Source organism: Lissotriton helveticus, chromosome 11 (assembly GCF_964261635.1).
Source record: "Lissotriton helveticus chromosome 11, aLisHel1.1, whole genome shotgun sequence".
Taxonomy (NCBI): Eukaryota; Metazoa; Chordata; class Amphibia; order Caudata; family Salamandridae; genus Lissotriton; species Lissotriton helveticus.
In genome coordinates this window covers 1,092,377,852-1,092,398,844 of record NC_136072.1, presented here as the reverse complement: position 1 = coordinate 1,092,398,844, position 20,993 = coordinate 1,092,377,852, and the positions used below count along the sequence as shown (strand labels likewise).

General features: G+C 48.2%; 1 protein-coding gene across 1 annotated transcript in view; it reads right to left on the bottom strand.

Moving 5' to 3' along the window:
- SFI1 (SFI1 centrin binding protein) overlaps positions 1–20,993 on the bottom strand; it is a 553,452-nt gene that overhangs the window by 86,646 nt on the left and 445,813 nt on the right. The window contains exon 30 of the mRNA XM_078667725.1: positions 11,408–11,528. Coding sequence (XP_078523851.1) covers positions 11,408–11,528 — 121 coding nt within the window. The remainder of the gene's footprint in view (positions 1–11,407; positions 11,529–20,993) is intronic.

Below are 20,993 nucleotides of genomic sequence, written 5' to 3'. Positions count from 1 at the left end.
GCCCCCTTTGTTCTGCTTGGGGTACGAGGATTGTGCTCCACCTCTGGAGAATTGTGACTGTTGACCCATCTGTCCTCTGGTGACTCCACGTGCACCTGAGCGACGAAAATTGTTGCCACGGAACTGTTGTGATTGTAGGGCCCCCATAGACTTAGCAGTTTCGTTGTCTTTCTTAATCTTTTCGAGGGTGGTGTCAACATCAGGACCAAACAGTCTATCAGGATTGACGGGCTGATTGAGTATGGTTGTTTGAATGTCCGGTTTAAACCCCGATATGCGGAGCCACGCCTGGCGTCTCAGCATGACGCTAGTGTTAATAGCCCTAGCTGCTGTGTCTGCTGCATCAAGTGCACACTTTATGGCTGCGTTGGAGATTAGTTTTCCCTCCTCTATAAGCAGTTTGGTACCCTCTTGGAACTGCGGAGGCAGGTGTTGTAAAACTTGCTCTAGGGTGTCGTAATGCGCCCTATCATAACGTGCCAATAGTGCCTGTGTATTCGCAATACGCCAGAAATTGGCAGCCTGCGCAGCTACCCTTTTGCCCCCTGCCTCTAGCACTTTTGACTCCTTATCCGGGGGAGGAGCTTCGCCCGTTGTCTGGGAGTTTGCCCTTTTGCGGGCATTTGCGACCACAAGGGAGTCAAGCGGCAACTGTCCCCGAATGTATGCAGGGTCTGCAGGTGCTGGTCTGTACTTCTTTTCGATACGTGGATTGACCACCCTCGCCCTGGTAGGTTCTTTAAATATGTCCGCAGCATGCTTTAGGACCCCTTTGAGCATAGGCAGTGTCTTGACTGTCATTTCAGAGACTGAGAAAGTGTCAAATAGAAAGTCTTCTTCTACTGGGTCAGCATGCATGTCCACATCATGATTAGCAGCTGCCCTTTCAATGAGTGCATGAAAACCTGCAGAATCTTCTGTTGGGGATGCACGTGCACTGAAAGGCTGTGGGTCCTGGCCCACATTTTGGGTGCCTTGGTCACCTATGTCATCATAGGAATCTTGCTGTGCATCTGGTTCATTGATGGGGAAAGTGTATTGGTCATCTTCTCCATATCCCTCACCCTCCGAGTGTTCAGGTGAAGGTGTTGGGCTCCTTCTAGGAGGAGGCTGGATAGGTTCCATTAGGGCTGAGGCGTCTTGAGCAAGCCTTTTCTTCTTTAGGGGGATAACATAGGAATCCACTGGTTGTGAAGTGATTTTCCTCTTGTAAAGGGTCAATTTGCCCGTGTCTGCGTCGATAAAACGCTCAGAATCCTCTTCTGAGTCGAGTTGCCGACCTGAAACTGCTCCAGACGTTGAAGAATCCGATGTCTTTGGCGTCGATTTTGGAGTAAAGGCCTTCGGTGCCTCCTTTGGCGGCAGAAGGAAGAGAAGTTTACCAGCAGGCTTTGCCGGTATGTCTGTCGGCTTCTGGGGGGACGGCATCGGAGCCGACGTTGCAGAGGCCTTCTCCCTGATTCTCTGTAGTGAAGAGGCGATGGGGGACGCGTCACTTACAGCGGCACTTGGCGCCGACGAGGTGGTCTTGACCTTGCCCTCGGATCCGACGTCTTGTTGGCCCTTAGGAGTCTTAGACGTTGATGCTGCCGTCGCAGGCACAGAGTCCTTGGACCGATGTGTTGAACTACCAGCTTTTGAGCCGTGTGATTTTGCCGGCTCCGTCTCCACCACGCGTCCGACTAACGACGTCCCAGTCGGAACCGGAGTTTTGTCGCTGGCTTTGGCGGACCGTGACGGCGTCGCACTTGTCGACCCGTGCCGAACTCCCTTCTTAGAGGAAACCTCCTCCGCCGACGATTTCGATACTATCGAATCGACAGTTTTCTTCGACTTCTGTGGACCGGAGACCGACGGAGTCGATGAGGCAGGAGGTTTTGGCGTTTTCAGTGGGACGGCCGCCATCTTAAGAACGGTCGAATTCGTAGGTTTCGTTTTCGGGTCGGCCATTTTAGGTGCAGTCGATACCGTTGGTTTCAGTTTCGGTTTCGATGCGGGCTGCACAGCAAGTATGTCCGTGGCCGGGCCTGAAGGCGGGGCCGTGGCTTGCGGTAAGGGGACTTGGGTAAGGCCGACTGGCGATCCCGTGACCCGAGCCTGGTCCGTGTAACCTTCGGGGCATAGCTCATCCCCTGAGCTATCTTCCGCGGCCCCATAAACTTCTTCGACGTCCCCTACCTCGTCGAAGTATTCAAGGCCTTGACCCACGACTCCGTCGTCGTCTTCCGGATCCGCCTCGACCTCCGTCTCGGGCGGGGAGATTTGAAGATGATGGCTCCGTCCTTCGTCTTCTTGGTCGCCGAAGATGTTTTCTGGATCCGGGGCCGCATGTCTGGCCTCGAGGCGCACCGCGCGCCGAAGCTTAAGTGTCTTTTTAGACCTGAATCTGGAGCAGGCCATGCAGTTGTCCTCGTTGTGGTCCGGCGAGAGGCACTTGTTACAGACCGGGTGCACATCGATATGTGGGTATTTCGACCCACAGACGGGACAGTATTTAAACGGGCTCCGCTCCATGCTGAAAAGTTGCGGTCGTGTCGCGAAGAGAAGGCCTCGATGTCCGAAGAGTGATACGACTCCGCAGATTCCGACTCAAAGAGACGGAAGAACTCGAGACCGTGCGCAAACAATACCGACGCAATGAAAATAAGGCCTTTTGGCCGTAAAAAAGCTAGTTTTTCTCGGTTCCGACAGAGAGACGTCGAGACCGCATCCGAACCCAATGGCGGAAAAAAACAATCTGGGGATGGAGCCGATGCCCATGCGCACTGTAGTCCAGGGGAGGAGCCACCTATCTCAGGATACTTCGAAGACTCTTCCAGGACAACAATGTGCGATCATCCGGACCCAACACTAGGCGGCGATCTAATGCAAAAGATATGAATTTAGCAGCCCACATGCCTCGAACACTTGGCGATGCTCTTACCTGAGTTAATCAGGGCGGCCAACGGCAATGCGGGGCTCTTCTGGCGTCAGGGCGACCGGCAATGAATGCGGGAGCTGCCCTGGCGTGTGCGTGCGTCCTCGGTATTAACCAGGAAGTACCGAGTTGGGGGCGGAGTCCAAGCGCAGGGGGTGGGCGGGGAACGGGTAGTGTGACACAGGCGTCACGGTACCCTCCACTAATCGGAAGGGAGAAGGCGTTGTCCAGAGGCGACTGGAGGAGGGGCGGGGGGCGTGAGAGTGAGTTGCTATGGTAGCGTGAATAAACAGGAAATAGCTGAATTCAGGTTGGGGTCAGGACTGATATAGCGGCGTTTGAGGCCGAGGCATGCTAGCGGCCGCAGAGGGTGAAGGTGTCAACATTGGACGTGTATGATTAAGGTGGCAGGTTTAGATACATTGCATGCGCATACTGCATTAAGACATTAAAAAACCATTCAACGCAGTACGGACTGTATTTACCAAGGCATAACAGCTGGAGCGATAATTTTTGAGCATCAATTTACATCGTCGCGCTGAGCTAAGAAAATTTTTGCCGACATGTGGTTTGAAACCAGTCAATTAGGTACATGATATTCGTCTATATTGGAGGACATACACCACTGCGTGGGCTGTGGCATTAACTCAGAGTCATGGTATTGATTGTAAATTACATAGAAAAGTACATCAACCATACATTTAGTATACAGTTCTTATTCAGAAAGCAGAGAGTAAAAGGCTAAGGATCAAGCAGTGTTAGAGCTTATATGGAGATGGTATTGGTCCATTCATCAAGGGTATTTAACCCATGGTTGACCGAGTCAACTCTTGCGATCCATTTGCATTCTGCTCTGTTGAGTAAGATGGACATATTTCCACCTCTGAGGGGTAGTGTTGGTTTCCCAATAACTAGCCACTTCAGGTCTGAATCTATATGCGATTTTTCCATGAAATGTGCGACCAGAGGGGCCGTCAATACTTTGCAATTGATTCTGCTTTTGTGTTGTATTATCCGTTGTTTGACCATTTGGGTGGTCTGGCCAATGTAAATGAGGTCACAGGGGCAACGGATTGCGTAAATGACATTTTGGGTCTTGCAGTTCGAATGGTGGGTTAGTTGGTGTGTCTGTCCGTTATAGACAAATTCCTTGGTGTTAGATGTTAACTCGCAGACGCTACAGGATTGGCATTTGAAGTGTCCGATTACTGGAGGCATTCCCCATGCTGCTGTGATGGTGTGTTTCTCAGTTGTGGTGGTAGGCCAAGTGATGGCGCGAACAAGGTGGTTCGCAATGTTGTTCCCTCTCTGATATGAGAACAGAGGGGGTGTTTGGAATTGTTCATCCGACCGTAGCATTGCCCAGTTTCTTTGGATTATTTTGGATACCTTATTGCTATCCGGGCTGAAGACAGAGACAAAAGGGATCCTGTTCAAAGTTATTTTGTTTTGGTTCGGCCTTAGTAAGTCCTCACGGTGGTTGTACCACGCTCGTTTCTTCGCTTGCTTAACCAGACGTCGTGGGCAACCTCTGTTTGTCAGTTTCTCGACCAAGATGTCAGCCTCCCTAAAGTAGTCTTTGCGCCATTTACAATTGCGCCGGATCCGGAGGAACTGGCCAAATGGAAGACCATCGCGTAAGCTCCTTGGATGGTTGCTTGAATAATGCAGCAGGGTGTTGCGTTCTGTGGGTTTACGGAAAAGTGATGTACCCAGCTTTCCTTCTTCTGCATGTATAATAACATCAAGGAATGGTAAGTCATTCGGTTTAGTTTCGCTTGTGAATTTGAGGTGTTCTTGTGAGGAGTTTAGCCAGTCCATGAAGGGTTGTAGGGAGTTGGCCGTTCCATTCCAGATCAGTAAGACGTCATCGATGTATCGACGCCACAGGTGGATTTGGGGTCGATACGGGTTGATAGGGTTAAGGATCAGTGATTTTTCGAGTGAATGTACGTATAGAATGGCAAAGTTGGGGGCGAAGCAAGCGCCCATAGAAACTCCTTTGATTTGAAGGTAGTATGTATTCTTGTACATAAAGTAGTTGTTTTGCAAGGCCACTCGTAGAAGGTCCATAACAAAGTCGGTCGGAATCTTGGAGGGTTGAGGTCTAGAGATCAATAAATTTTTGATAACATCGAGTCCTTCTCGGTGAGGAATGTTTGTGTAGAGGGACTCGATGTCCAGACTCGCCATGGTTTGATTGTCCAGGTCGAAGGGTTCGTCTTCGATGGTGTTGATTAAATCCATGGTGTCGCGTATATAGGTGTCTGTGATGGGCACAAAGTCCTTAATGACTGCGTCCAGGTATTTACCAAGGGGTTCCAAGATGGAGCCACACCCTGAGACAATCGGGCGACCAGGTGTATTTCTTGCATCTTTGTGAATTTTGGGGAGAACATACAGGATCGGGGTTCGAGGATGTGGATTGTTCAAATACTCGAATTCTTTCTTGGTGATGATGTTGTTGTCTCTTGCTGCAGTCGTGATAGAGAGAATCTTGACTCTAATGTCTGTAAGGGGGTCCTTTGAAAGGGCACGGTAGTGATCGTGGTTGGTGAGTTGTCGCTCAACCTCTCTGTCATATTCGGTGTTGTTTAGAACAACAATACCTCCGCCTTTGTCGGCGGGCTTGATGACTAGCCCCGGGTTATTTTGGAGGGTGACCGACTTTGTTATGGACCTTCTACGAGTGGCCTTGCAAAACAACTACTTTATGTACAAGAATACATACTACCTTCAAATCAAAGGAGTATCTATGGGCGCTTGCTTCGCCCCCAACTTTGCCATTCTATACGTACATTCACTCGAAAAATCACTGATCCTTAACCCTATCAACCCGTATCGACCCCAAATCCACCTGTGGCGTCGATACATCGATGACGTCTTACTGATCTGGAATGGAACGGCCAACTCCCTACAACCCTTCATGGACTGGCTAAACTCCTCACAAGAACACCTCAAATTCACAAGCGAAACTAAACCGAATGACTTACCATTCCTTGATGTTATTATACATGCAGAAGAAGGAAAGCTGGGTACATCACTTTTCCGTAAACCCACAGAACGCAACACCCTGCTGCATTATTCAAGCAACCATCCAAGGAGCTTACGCGATGGTCTTCCATTTGGCCAGTTCCTCCGGATCCGGCGCAATTGCAAATGGCGCAAAGACTAATTTAGGGAGGCTGACATCTTGGTCGAGAAACTGACAAACAGAGGTTACCCACGACGTCTGGTTAAGCAAGCGAAGAAACGAGCGTGGTACAACCACTGTGAGGACTTACTAAGGCCGAACCAAAACAAAACAACTTTGAACAGGATCCCTTTTGTCTCTGTCTTCAGCCCGGATAGCAATAAGGTATCCAAAATAATCCAAAGAAACTGGGCGATGCTACGGTCGGATGAACAATTCCAAACACCCCCTCTGTTCTCATATCAGAGAGGGAACAACATTGCGAACCACCTTGTTCGCGCCATCACTTGGCCTACCACCACAACTGAGAAACACACCATCACAGCAGCATGGGGAATGCCTCCAGTAATCGGACACTTCAAATGCCAATCCTGTAGCGTCTGCGAGTTAACATCTAACACCAAGGAATTTGTCTATAACCAACAGACACACCAACTAACCCACCATTCGAACTGCAAGACCCAAAATGTCATTTACGCAATCCGTTGCCCCTGTGACCTCATTTACATTGGCCAGACCACCCAAATGGTCAAACAACGGATAATACAACACAAAAGCAGAATCAATTGCAAAGTATTGACGGCCCCTCTGGTCGCACATTTCATGGAAAAATCGCATATAGATTCAGACCTGAAGTGGCTAGTTATTGAGAAACCAACACTACCCCTCAGAGGTGGAAATATGTCCATCTTACTCAACAGAGCAGAATGCAAATGGATCGCAAGAGTTGACTCGGTCAACCATGGGTTAAATACCCTTGATGAATGGACCAGTACCATCTCCATATAAGCTCTAACACTGCTTGATCCTTAGCCTTTTACTCTCTGCTTTCTGAATAAGAACTGTATACTAAATGTATGGTTGATGTACTTTTCTATGTAATTTACAATCAATACCATGACTCTAAGTTAATGCCACAGCCCACGCAGTGGTGTATGTCCTCCAATATAGACGAATATCATGTACCTAATTGACTGGTTTCAAACCACATGTCGCCAAAACTTTTCTTAGCTCAGCGCGACGATGTAAATTGATGCTCAAAAATTATCGCTCCAGCTGTTATGCCTTGGTAAATACAGTCCGTACTGCGTTGAATGTTTTTTTAATGTCTTAATGCAGTATGCGCATGCAATGTATCTAAACCTGCCACCTTAATCATACACGTCCAATGTTGACACCTTCACCCTCTGCGGCCGCTAGCATGCCTCAGCCTCAAACGCCGCTATATCAGTCCTGACCCCAACCTGAATTCAGCTATTTCCTGTTTATTCACGCTACCATAGCAACTCACTCTCACGCCCCCCGCCCTCCTCCAGTCGCCTCTGGACAACGCCTTCTCCCTTCCGATTAGTGGAGGGTACCGTGACGCCTGTGTCACACTACCCGTTCCCCGCCCACCCCCTGCGCTTGGACTCCGCCCCCGACTCAGTACTTCCTGGTTAATACCGAGGACGCACGCACACGCCAGGGCAGCTCCCGCATTCATTGCCGGTCGCCCTGACGCCAGAAGAGCCCCGCATTGCCGTTGGCCGCCCTGATTAACTCAGGTAAGAGCATCGCCAAGTATTCTAAGTGCGCTCATCTCGAGTGCGCTCACCGCCCATTCTAACGTTAAATCGTCTGTGCCTTCACTGAGCCGGCTCGCGCTGATCTCATCCCCCCCTTTTCCTCCCGCAGGCGCAACATACCCCGTCTACTGACCAGATTCAAGCAATTATCAGGTAACACAACTCTCCTTGGGTTGGAACTCAGCCAAAGCTATATATGTGCCTGTCTTAATTCCATCCCTTGTTGATTTACAGCATCCTTTCTATAATTGACTTTATGGAGTCCTTCCAGCCACGCTGACTTGCCTGGCTCAACTGTGAGTGTCTGCCCAATTAGCTTTTGCGCCACTTTTCCACTAATCGGCGATTGTCTTACTCTAGAGATACCCACCCGCCTCTCCACGCTTTCACCCCCAGTTTCACTCCTCCTCCCCGCTCTGGCCATCACCTCAGCCACGCCATTCACACTCCAACCTTTAATGCTAATTTAATGAATTCCTGGTCACCTTTCACCCCCAACTCTGCCCTCAGCCACGTTCTCCCGTTCAAAATTACCCTTCTTTGCCCACAGCACTGTGCCTATCGACAACCCTGTCCTGATGACGATCCCGACTAAAGGGGATCGAAACGCCGTCGACTGTACAGCTTGAACTATACGACGCATACCACGCCCTGTGCTCCAGTAGAAATAATTGTTTTTCCAAGTGATTGTAACTTGTTGTTCGGAGCCTGGAACTGATGTATATAATTTGTTCAATGCGCCGCCAATGCTGTTTTTAAGCACTTGCACATTCACTTCACTCATTGTATATAGCACCTTGCACCAAGTGTCACTGGGTTGTCACATGATCCGGTCTTTACAGTGCTGTTTAAACTGTATCCTTGCATATGAAAGTTTTTCTCCTCTTTGCCTCTTGGTAAATAATACTACCTATTCTAAAAATCAATTGACTCCTTGTTTCCGATCCTTTTGTAATGCTTGTCGCATACATTTTTGAAATTGTCTCTACATAATACCTGTTGGGAACTGTTTTTGTTTACACGATACACCCATCCCAACGAGGTTTATGGGTTTTTCTCCTGTCATTCCTATACAGCTAAGGCAAACTAAAGCGGCTTGGAGGATGCTGCCAGAGGGGCGGGGGACTGAGGTTCGCTGTCCCTGCAGGACTCTGATACGGTCTGCTGGATTACCCCAACCTTGAAAGGAATGGAGTGCCATTTGGGGTGGTGGGCTTTAGCGTTGCCTATAAGCAAAACCCCGGGCAATGACTCGAATGGGGCAAAACTATGGGTGTGGAGAGACAGTAGGAGTGCACTTTGGCTCTGCTTTCTTTATTGTGCTCTAGAGCGGATTCAACCTTCTTACCAAATATGTAATACCTGGATGTCACCCAAGAACCCTGTGGATCTTCTACGTATGGTACCAGAGCACCGTGCTAGTAGTTTCAACTGCTCTGTTGAAAAAAGTTTGTATTGTCCAGGCCTGACCGTATGACATATTGGCTGCAACCTGGCCATCCAGAATGGTCTGTACCAAGTTGGTGCAGAATTCATCCAGGTCTGCTGGCATGCACTTTGCAACCATGTCCCATAACGTATGGGGTGTGAGACTACCTTTCTTACAAACAGTTAGCGTTCACTGACCAAAAGGCGAGGTTAGTGGAAGAGAAAACTTGTTTCCATAATGTCTAAATTCTCTTTGACTCTTTCCATAGGGATCACACAAAAATTACTTTTGATTGATTTTGCTAGTGGAAGTCTGAGCCACCAGACTCTGGAGTAGTGAGTTGCCTCAAAAAACGTAGGGTCACCCAGAGCACATCAGTGACATTGTCCTTCATGTCTCTTTACAGGTGGGCAAGAACAAGTTTTAGCTCAGATGCTCATGAGGTTATCAGTTTGCGCTTTGATGAATGGCAGCAAGGGCTCAGACAAGGATTGCCCAGGCTAAAAAATGTCAGTGAGTACACTGGTTTTCACTTCAACTGAAGGCAATTGTAAGTGCAAGACTTCGGCAACCTGTCTGATGCCCATTGCTAAAGGAGGATCTTTCGTCTGTCAATCATTCAGGGGGAAAACACAGCCCCGTGTCAGGGGAAGTGTCCAATCCACTGGGCTCTGGTTGGTCCAAATAAAAATTGTCATCATCATATTGTGGGGGAAATTCATCTTCATCATTTCCATTTTTACCAAAACCTTCGGTCAGAATTCAATTTAAAAGTTTGTTGAGGGCGGCTTCTAGGCAAAGGTCTTTTGTCCAAGTTAGAGTGAACAGGGGCTGTTTGTGTCACAACTGTTCCAGGACCTGACCACAGCTGCAGTTGAGACGGATTTGGTTTAGAGTCAGACAGGACAATAGGATCGACGTCCTCCTCTGGCATCAACGTGGCAGGAACAGGCGTGGGTCGTGAAGCTGGATATGGAGACTACACTGGAGTCAGAGGTCAAACCAAAGGGGGAAAGGTGTTTTGGAAGCACAGGCTGTGTCAAAGGCAGATCCTAACATCAGTCACCCAACTAGAGGCCTGCCTGGATCCATGTAGCCCAAAGGCATGCCAGAGGGAGCCAAAAGGATGTCAAAGATACGCAACATGGCTTCCTTATGTTGCAATCTCCCTAACAGCACCGGAAATTCTGGGTGCATCAGGATCAGCTGTGGAATGGGCTAAGGGGCATAGTAACATCCTCGTAGCAAAAGTAGCAAGGCTGGACGAGGCCTGCTTGAATGTCTTAGTTTTTTTGTGACTTTGACTTACCCTGAGACATGGACCGCGATGAAGACCTGTTGTGGGAGCAGGAATGAGAGGTCTGTGCTTTTGACTTCAAGAACAAACTGGGCTTATGCAACTTTTTTTAGTGATGTACATCCTGCCTACGCGATCCCAAATCTCCTTCAGGTGCTTAAGGGGACACACTTTGCAGAACTTGGACGCGTGCCCCTACCCTAAATACCGCGAGGCATACCTCACTGGGGTTCGGACACAGACATCTACTTGCAACAGTTCCACCAAGACTTAAACTCTTTAGTTGTAGGATGGGACATGTACCCTTCCGCACTGCAAAACAATTGTCAGAAAAAAAAGCTTGTCAACTGACAAGTAAAAGTTAGGAGCTACCTTCGGATCAAGGTAAGAGGACGTAGTAAGGAAGGTATTGACGTCAGTGCGCTTGTGTGGTGCTTTTATACAGCTCCGGTCATCACTTCTGGGGTAGAGTGGAGTCAACGTAGAGCTGCATGATGCCACCTGCCAGCAGTGCAGGGGCTATGCTGAACAATCAACTGGCTCCAGAGAGAGGAATCTTCAGTTAGAAGTATTCATGTGAAAGAATTGGTTTTGATTGGGGAGATTGGATGTCTCCACGTCTCATTTTGGGGTGTTTTGTACGCTGGTGGAAGGCCCAGCCACACAAGTGGGGTACTATTTTTATTTTTGTGAAATCTTTGTGAACACTGAGTGTTGAGAAATTTGTGGATCTCCCAAGTTTCCAGAACTTTCCCTAACTGAATGTAATGAAATTGTGTGTTTTTATACATCTTGAACTGAACTCCCCTGGGTGTTTTCAGAAATGCCTGGGTTTAATAGGTTTGCCTGGGTGGTAAGCGAGAACAATATCCCTAGAATATTCAAACATGCTTGTAAATCTACACAAGAGCCAACAGAGGTGGGTCCCTGTTTCACCACTGACCATGGCTGGGAGGGAGTGCAGTGTCTCTAAAAGAATAAATTACAATTTGCCCTAACATACTTGAGATTTGCTTTGTTATCCAGGTATTGTTGCATTTTCCGCTGGATCTGTCCAAGCTCAGCCACCAGCTCTCGTCTCAGCACAGCTTCTTCTTGGGAACCACTTTCACTCCCTGCAACACCTGTAATAACATGAAAACTAGAATAAGAATGAGTAACATGTTATGTACAATAGCTATCCTTGCACTAGTGGTAATTAGCCCTCCTTAATTTTTAATTGGTTATATACAGCATGAACAAAGCCTGGTAACATGACAGTGTTTAACATGGAACAAATGGTTGAGCCCATAGGTTATTACAAGAAACATCTTAGCGTTAAGACAGAAATCTTGTAATACTGGAAACCACTCCAAACAAAAACTGAAAGAGAGGGATTGAAAGTGAGGTAAAGGAGAGGTAGTGGAAGTTATGTCGGGAAATAACACATTTCGAGATGTTGAGGAAGAAGAATACAATTTAGTTATTTTTGTAGGTGGTTCAAGAAAATAACATTTAAGGATTTTCAAGATAATGACAGAAGATAGTTTAGTGGTTTCCTGAAGGCCATTAGGGAATGTTAAATTTTGTAGGGTTGGGATTAGAGTTGCAAATGGATGGTTGTTACAAACAAGAGATGTGATGATGCTTATTTAATTTTGGCATTGAGTTTCTCATGTCTAGAGCTGGATTAGCCTCTTATATCTTTTGCACCCACACAGATTATTTTGGCCCTGCAGAAAGAAGCAAAAGCATGAATAGTTTTAAGGGGTATGAAAGCAAATTGATACCATTGATAGTGAATTGTCTGTCACATCCTAATATTTTGCCAACTGGACCACTGTTTATCTGTGAAGGAAGCGAAGTGTTCAATCCTATAAAAGGCAAGGTCTAGGCATTAGAATAAGGCATGACAATCCTGCATACAGGCATCAAAGTCCATGTTAACGTTCATCGCTTAGAGAGAAGCTTACTATGTCGAAAAACAACAAGGTCATTAGCTTCCTTGGTGGTTCGTGAAACTCTGCCTCCTTATTCTGGTGGAAATCAGGCTTTGTGCGGCAAGCAAGAGATAACAGTTTAGCTAACTTTCTTCTCAGTGAGTTAAAGGAATTTCACATATTTGTCCACAGGATTAAAAAAAACTAGTTGTTTTTCTATGCTCTGAGCAGGTTGCATCACTAATGATTTTGACTGCGGATACCATGAGGTGCAAATAACTTTGGGGCTTATGGTCGTACTAAGCATTCAGTAAAAGTGGTCGCAATTTGCGCACTGACTTTTGCCGAATGCATTGTTTTTTTGGCGAACCAACATACGTTCAAACTTGTTGGTTCACAAAATTTCGATTTGTAGGGGGTCACAATTTGACTCACCTCAATGTACATGAGGTTGATCGTAAATTAAAACCCAGTACGAATCGCTGCCATCACATGTATGGTGGCCTGCTTGGGTTTCAAATAAAACTATATTTCTTCAAACGGAGCCTGTTTTCTTTATAGAAAAACAGGATGCATTTAAAAAAATTAAAAAACGTTTTATTAGCCAGTAAGCTGCCTACTTCTAAAAAAAGATTTTTTTTTCCAACATTCACAAAGGAGATTACCTCCTGCTTTGAGGTGTCGGTAAAGGATCAATGAATTACGGCCCCAACTCAGGTTGCAAAGCATTGGTAAATACCATTAGAAATTGCAACTTGGAAGGCACACCCTAAACACTTTCCTTTAAACTTGTGATTCTGTACGTAGTCGCAAACCTGTTTTGCAATTCAGTAACAAGTTACTGAATCACAATATGAGTTTTGAACATCCACAAAAGGTATTTGTGGTAGCAAAGGCTCAGATTTTGCGAATAGGAGCCTTCTTTGTGACCGAAAACCATCTTTGAATATAAGACTCCTTGTTTGTTAAGGTGTTTTCTATCTGTTTCTGTACACAATTGCAAAGGAGTATGGGTTTTGCCAAATTTATGTGGCTGCTGTATGCAAACCTTCTAGCAAAAATACTCTAAGGCTCACATTAGAGCACTGCGGAGATTGGGATTTATTGGGTGCAATAAATAGTATCAACTATCCATTTTGCCTCAAAATGGATCCTAACAGTCTGATGTTGGTGCTTTCCACACCAATTTCTGCATACTCCGATATTTATCCCACATTTTTTCCCCAGTAAATTTCATCAGGACTGTCTTACCTAAATATACCTTGCGAAAATCGTGGGGGTGTGATGCTTTGTCTGAAAAACTTTTATTCTCATTTGTTCTTTAACAGGAGCAACCGCAGCACGTCATAATGACTGAGCTAATCATAATCAAGGGCTTGCAGACTCCTCTCTCTAGCAGGGAAGGCATCAATTGCTTAAGATAGAACCACACTGTCCTATGATCCAGAATACCATAGACCGATTTGGCCCCAGAGATGGTGTCTCCATTCAGACCAGCTCTTGATCCATATGTATGGTTTGGTGTCAGCATTATTTTTTGTAAAAATTAGTTCTATTGTCTTTTCAATGTTCAGTATACATCAAAACATAAAGGAATTGTATTGCACCAGCATACCAACTTAAATACAGCATTTTCCACTTATAAATCAACTGCAGGGGTCAACGTTAGACACTTACGAGTTATTTGTGCAATATACACACTTCTACTTGTATTTCTTGTTCCTCAATCAATTCCAGAGTATAACCTCAAGGTCCCCAGCCTATACCCTGGAGTACCATTTTTGCAGCCTCCATGCACCAACCAAGATTTGTGTGGAATTGTTCTTGAGACGGAAAGCTTACGTACACCATTTATGAGCCATGGCTCTTGATCAATGCTACATTCAACAACAGATTATATTTTGAGTCTTCAAAATCTTCCCATATATCCATAAGGGCAATCAAAGGTATTTCTATTGGAGTGCCTATTGTTTTGTGTATATTTTTTAACACAATTCTTCAAAAAGGGGCACTGCCATGTTATATGATAGTATGAGCATTCTTGCCTGCATTCCCTCAAGCATTCCGTTCTGACACGATATCCAAACAATTTCTTCTGTGTTCTGGAGTAGATAGCCCAATGAAGTATTTTTAATTACACAAGCCAAAATGTTGCTTCTATAGCTATGTCTCTTGGGTACATTCGGGTTTCTTTGTTAATCTTTGTACATTAGCCCCATATTTCTGTCCCAGTTAGCTTTGGCCAGTGTTTGTTTAACATTACACTTCAATGTTTTGCATGTCTTTAAGGCTGCTTTAGTCACTATTGTGTTTCTTAAAGGGAATAATCAGGTACGTCTTACCCTATCTTTGCATATTGCCTTATGGGATAATGTTATTGGAGACAGATAAAGAATTGGGCCGGAGGTATCTCAAATTAGTTATTTATAGAGGAAGAAGACAGAAAAGCATGGTGCCCATAAGTCTTTACCTTAGTTATGCCACCAACATTCCACTTTTTAAAGTATGTTAGATTGCTGACCTCTGTCATACATTTCTCGTTCTATAATAGGGCCTTTGTTACTTTCCCGTTCCATCCTGTGCCACTGGGTTGCCTTTTCCCATGCCCTACCTGCCACCTCCATTCGAGAAGGCAAGGGTATCAATTAGCTTTCCCCATACAGATAATGTGGCCAAATATCTGGCCAATTATAAGTCTGTTCACCATTACAGACATTCAATCTGGTCATTAAAGGCCCATTCACTGACTATTACCAAATGTGCAGTGAGGCAGTAGTTTTGTAGATGCCGCAGTGGGATTGCCCAACCAACATAAAAGCCACTATTAAGGGTCTGCATTGAAATTGTGTGTGCCACACCCTCCCATAAAAAAGTCTCAATATAATTACTTTATTGTCTTTATGTTAAAATGCGTTTTGCATTTTAACATAAAGACATTTGGGCCATCATTTTACCTAGTTGTGATAACAGGAAAGTCTCAACAAGCCATCTTTGCCTTAAAAGATCCAGCAATAGTTTTAAGTTTAGCTCAAAAACTTATATCCCCAAGCACTTGAAGCGGTCTGCCTTAATGCTGAATGAGGACATAGTATTTTAACCAAGGCACTAATCTCCTATGGGGTAATGTATCGGTTCCTCACAGTTAATTCTAAAGCCAGAGATTGGCCAAACCAGAAATATTTGTAATAGTCTCTGGATAGATTCATCTGAGCCTGTAATGTATAAAAAGATATTACCGGCATTTGGTCCGTTTCCATTGTCAGCATTCTTAAGTGAACTGGGGGCCTTGCATGAGGATAGATTGAAAGAAAACAGCAGAGACAGAGTGTGAATCAAAAGCACTGAGTATGTTCAGAAAACAGCACCTTGAAGAAACTTCTCATGTCATCAACCACCATAACCTGGAGCTCACAATGGGAATAGAGGACCCATGCCCCACAAAGCATCAGAAACAGGCATGAAAAAACCTGTAAGCTCCTTCTGGATTGGGCAGCGCCATGAGAGGACAGAACCTGGATAGAAAACATTACTGGATCTGTGTCCCTTTTTCCACATGCTGTGGAGCAAACTGTGTTGGCGGAACCGGTGGGTACTAGAAAGGAATCAATGAGTCAGTTTATGGGATCCCCGATTGAAGAGAGCCCGAAAGAGACATCAGGATAGGCTTCTAAGAGATTAGTCTTGGATGACACATCAGAGAGCTATGATGTTGATTTTTCCACAACAAATTTTTTATTGATTGATCAGAGAGAAGCATATATGTGGCTCTCCACAGTCAGGAGAGTGCCACCAAATATCAAGACATGTTTCTGCATTATCACAAATCTCAAACAATGATACGGGTAAGGAAACCCCCCCCCCCCCCTTCCCTCCACTCCCATCCCCAACCACCCAACTTCCCAACTACCCACCCTTTATCCCTCCCTAACCCTTTGCACGTGATCGTAGTAAACCTTCATCACTTGGTCTTAATGTGCCCGGTACCGTGTACCTCCTTAGGTCTGCGGGTCACTCGCCTCCTGCCATTCATCCTCCAGTTCTGTCGGAGGGTCCAGGAGCAGTCCCCTATACTCCGCCCACCTTTTCCAGATCTTATAATGCTTATGGGGGCATCCTCTGGCCTCAAACACCGGGCGCTCCAGCCCCATAAAGTAGTCTAAGCCAGCCTTCCATGCACACAGTGGGGGGGCTCGCACTCCCTTCCATGCCCGTGCCAGGTCCCTCTTGGCCACCACCAGTCCCAGCAGTAAGAGATGACGCTTGTATATATTCCCCCCTACACCCTCCAGTACATGAAGAATCCCTAATCGAGGGGTGCGGGGCAGGTCCCATCCCAATACCTCAGACAAACAAGTCCAGACACCACTCCAAAATCTGGTAAGGCCAGCACAGGACCACACAGTATGCAACAGCGTACCCCTTTCAACTCCACAGCGCAGGCACTCTGGGGACACAATCAGGCCCGCCTTCCACAATCGCTCCCGGGTGTAGTAGGCTCTGTGTAGGTATTTGAATTGGATGAGACGGAGTCGCATCGCAATGGCAGTCCCTCTCGGGGACTCCAGAGCCTCCCTCCAATCATAATCGTCCAAGGGTCCAATGTCTTTCTCCCAGGCGTCTTTAAGGGGAAGTAGGGAGGAGGAACAGTGAGTGACTAGGGTTTGATAAATTCGGGATACCTTCTTATCGCCGAGGTCTCCCATGAAGATTTTCGCCTACACCGGACTGAATTCCGGCAGCAACTCCAAGCCAGCAATGTTAGATGCCAGCGCATGGCGAAATTGGAGATAGCGATAGAATTGGGTCGTGGGCATATGGAACTCAGTCTGGAGCTCCTGGAACGATTTCAAGGTGACCCCGGACAGTACATGTCCTAGTGACGAGATCCCGATGGCATCCCATCCACCGAACCCGGTCAAAGAGGCCAACCCGGGAAGCCGTCCATTCTGCCACAGCGGAGTCTCCGCCGTAAGCCTGCCCCACCAGCCCATGCGACGCAGCGCCTGTCGCCATACAGCAAAAACCACACGCGTGACACATGGGAGCTTTCTTCGTAGTTTGGCAAGGTATAAAATCGTGTGTAGCGTGCTGTCACCCATCAGTGAGCGCTCCAGGGCATAAGCCGGGTCTCCCCTGTCCCCTTACCACCATTCATTGAGTACAAGCAGGTGGGAGGCCTGATAATAAGACAGGAGGTCCGACGTGGCCAAGCCACCACAATACGTGGACAGGAAGCAGGTCCGCAGCGCTACCCTGGCAGCACCCCCAGCCCACAGGAAGCGGCCCAGGACCGAATTAACCTGCCTAAACCACTGGGGAGCGATAAGGTGTGGGTGGTTCTTCAGTTGGTATAGGAGGCGCGGAAGCGCGACCATCTTGAAGATCGCGAATCGACCGAAGATAGTAAGGGGCATCCGGGACCACGTCTTAACATCTGTCTGGACCCTCTTCCACACCGGGACCACGTTACGTTCCCAAGCAACAGCTGCGGAGTCGGAGAGGAACACTCCCAGATACTTCAAGCCCCCTACAGCTACCTGCAACTCCGACGCCCAGGAGTCCGCCACACTTCCGCCACCCAACACCCACAAGGTGGATTTACGTGGGTTTAGATAGAGGCCCGAAACCTCCACGAAGACACGCATAATCTCCAAGACTCGAGGGCCCGATCTGTTTAAATCCGTAAGGAAGAAGAGGACATCGTCTGCATACAGTGCAATTCTATCCATGAGTGCACCGCCCCATTCAAAGCCCCGCATCTGTGCGTCGATACGCACCCAGGAGGCCAGGGGCTCCATAGCGAGCGCGAATAGATATGGGAAGAGCGGGCACCCCTGCCGGGTCCCCCTGCCGATGGAGAACTTCTCAGATACCGCACCGGAGATACGTACAGATGCCGTGATGACCGTGTATAGTAGTTTGATGTAGGAAATAAACACCGGGCCCAGGTTGAGGCGAGGCAGGAGAGCGAACAGGTACGTCCAGCTGACCGAGTCAAATGCTCTGTCTATATCCGCTAGAAGTAGAGCTGCCCTCTCCCCCGTGTCCCCCACCGCATCAATCGCCGCCTGCGCCCGCCTGATATTGTGCCGCGTCGCCCTATGTGGCATGAAACCGGCCTGGTCCGGATGGACCAAGTCAGTCACATATGGGAGAAGGCGGTTCGCCAAGGCCTTAGCCAGCAGCTTAGCCTCGATATTGAGCAAGGATATTGAGCGATATGAGTCCTGTCTGTCCGGGGGCCTGCCGGGTTTTTGGAAGACCACAACTTCGGCGTGTCGCCAGTCAGCAGGCAGTCTGCCCTGCGATCGCGCCGCCTCCAGTGCACGTAGGTAATGGGGCCCCAATTGGAGTTGGAATCGTTTATAAAATTCACTTGGGAAACCACTTGGCCCAGGTGCCTTCCCTGTGTTGAGCTGTCCCAACGCTTCACCCAATTCTTCCGCCGTCAGGGGAAGGTCCAGCGCTGCCTTGGTCTCGTCAGAGACCGCCTTCGGTGGCAAGTCTCCAATGAATTTATCAATCGCGTCCGCCGATAGACAGTCCCGCGGGGCATATAGGTCCATATAATACTGGGCGAAGTTCGCCGCCAGGTCCATGATCACCACTCCTTCCCCATCGGTGAGACGCGGCAGCGAGTGCGGCTAGACAGTATATTGGCACAGCCTATGAAGCATGGTACAAGACTTGTCCCCCCACTGATAGACTCTACTGCGCGTGGCCAGCCACGCTTGCCTGGCCTCATCGATCAGCACAGACGCATACGACTGCTGCGCCTGAAGGAGCAACCTCAATGCCACATCATCTCCCCCTCCCCGGCACCGTTCTTCTAGAGTTTCCACCTGTATGGCTGCCGCAGTGATGGCCTCTCTACGCTCCCGACGGGCCGCTGCACACCATGCGATATCTATCCCCCTAATCGTGGGCTTCATGGCCTCCCAGACCACCACTGCGTCTATATCTTCCACTAGATTCTCAAGCCAGTAATGTGCAATCGCACCCCGCATGTGTTGGACGAAGCCGGCCTGCTGAAGGTGCCACGAGGACATCCTCCACCGGAACGGCTGACGTTCCGTAAGCAGTTCAATCCTGACGGCTACTGGAGAGTGGTCAGATAGCCCTCTAGGCAAGATCCCAGCCTCCCGCACCCTATCCAGGGACGCATGGGGCACAAAAACGTAGTCCAGGCGGGAAAAGGAACCATGTACAGCCGACACATAGGTGTATTCACGGGCCTTAGGATGCATATGACGCCACACATCAACCCAGCCCATTCCCTCCACCATCGCATTCAACCGGGTAGGGGCAGCAGCTGTCAATACCCCCTGTGTTCGCCGACGATCCATACACACATCCATCACCTCATTCCAATCACCTCCCAGCACCGCCAAGGACTCAGGGATATCTGCCCACACCGCAAACAGTTTCTCGGACAAGGACCACTGCAAAGGTGGAGGGGCGTAGACACTCCCAAAAACCACAGGTTCAGCACCCACCATCCCTTTGATGAAAACGTATCGACCCTGCGGGTCTATCCATTGTTTCTCGTGGACATAGGCCAACCTGCGATGCACCAACACAGCAACTCCCCTGGACCCCCTGGAAAACCCGGCATGATAGACTTGTTGGTAACCAAACCTCTGCAGGCTAAGCACCTTCGTCCCCAGCATGTGTGTTTCCTGCAACAATAATACATCAGCCACCTCCCTCTTCCCCCATCTCAGAATCGCCCCCCGTTTGATCTTGTCAAGCATCCCCCTGACATTCCAAGTTATCACACGCATGGACTCCCTGGGGAGCCTTTGGAGCGGTGCGTCAGCCATAGTCAAAGGTAGCAATCGTGGCAGAACCCTGGCGCCACACAGCACCATCATTGGCAAAGCATCAAAAATCACGTGCAATCCCCCCCGTACCCCCAAAAAACAACGACAGCCACTCTGCCCAACGTGCCCCAAACTACACCCCCCCCACACCCACCCCCCCTCAGCCCCCTGCCCTCCACCCCTATACCTCATGGAACTCAGAAGTATCTGTCGCGGCATGGGCAACCTCGGGCCCAAAACAGAGCGCCCAAGGCCAACCATACCAATGGATCCCAACTACCCCTGTGAACTATAGAAACCCCCCCCCCTTCCCTAGACAACTCCACTTACGTAGGAGGCAGGTAGCCCCTATACAGGAGCACCCCGAACCCTTCCCCCCCAACCCCACACATAGTACAACAAAAATCCAGCCTTAGCAGTATACTCAGCAGTCAATCTCCGGTATAGTGGAACACTGCGGAGCAGCTCCTCTTCAGCCGGAGTTCATGGTAGACGTTTAAGGGCATATGTCCCCACAGCCTGTCAGCGGCCTCTCCCAGAGTGATCAGAGTCAGTAGGTGCAGCAGAATGAGATCCACTGCGAGAAGCGGAGCGTTTCCGAGATCTTGACTTCCTATTCCTTTTGGTCCTGGCAGTCTGGTCCCCCCGGTCTTGCGATGGCTCCCTCGAACGTCCCGGGTTCAATCCAGGTTGCTCATGCGGCCTGACTCTCACCGTCTCATCGGTCCATTTGAAAACATCCTCCGGGGTGTCAAAAAAATGAGTTCGTGACTGAAAGATCACCCGTAGGCGGGCTGGGTAGAGCAATGAGTATTGAATCTTCAGGCCACGGAGTTTCGCCTTGGCG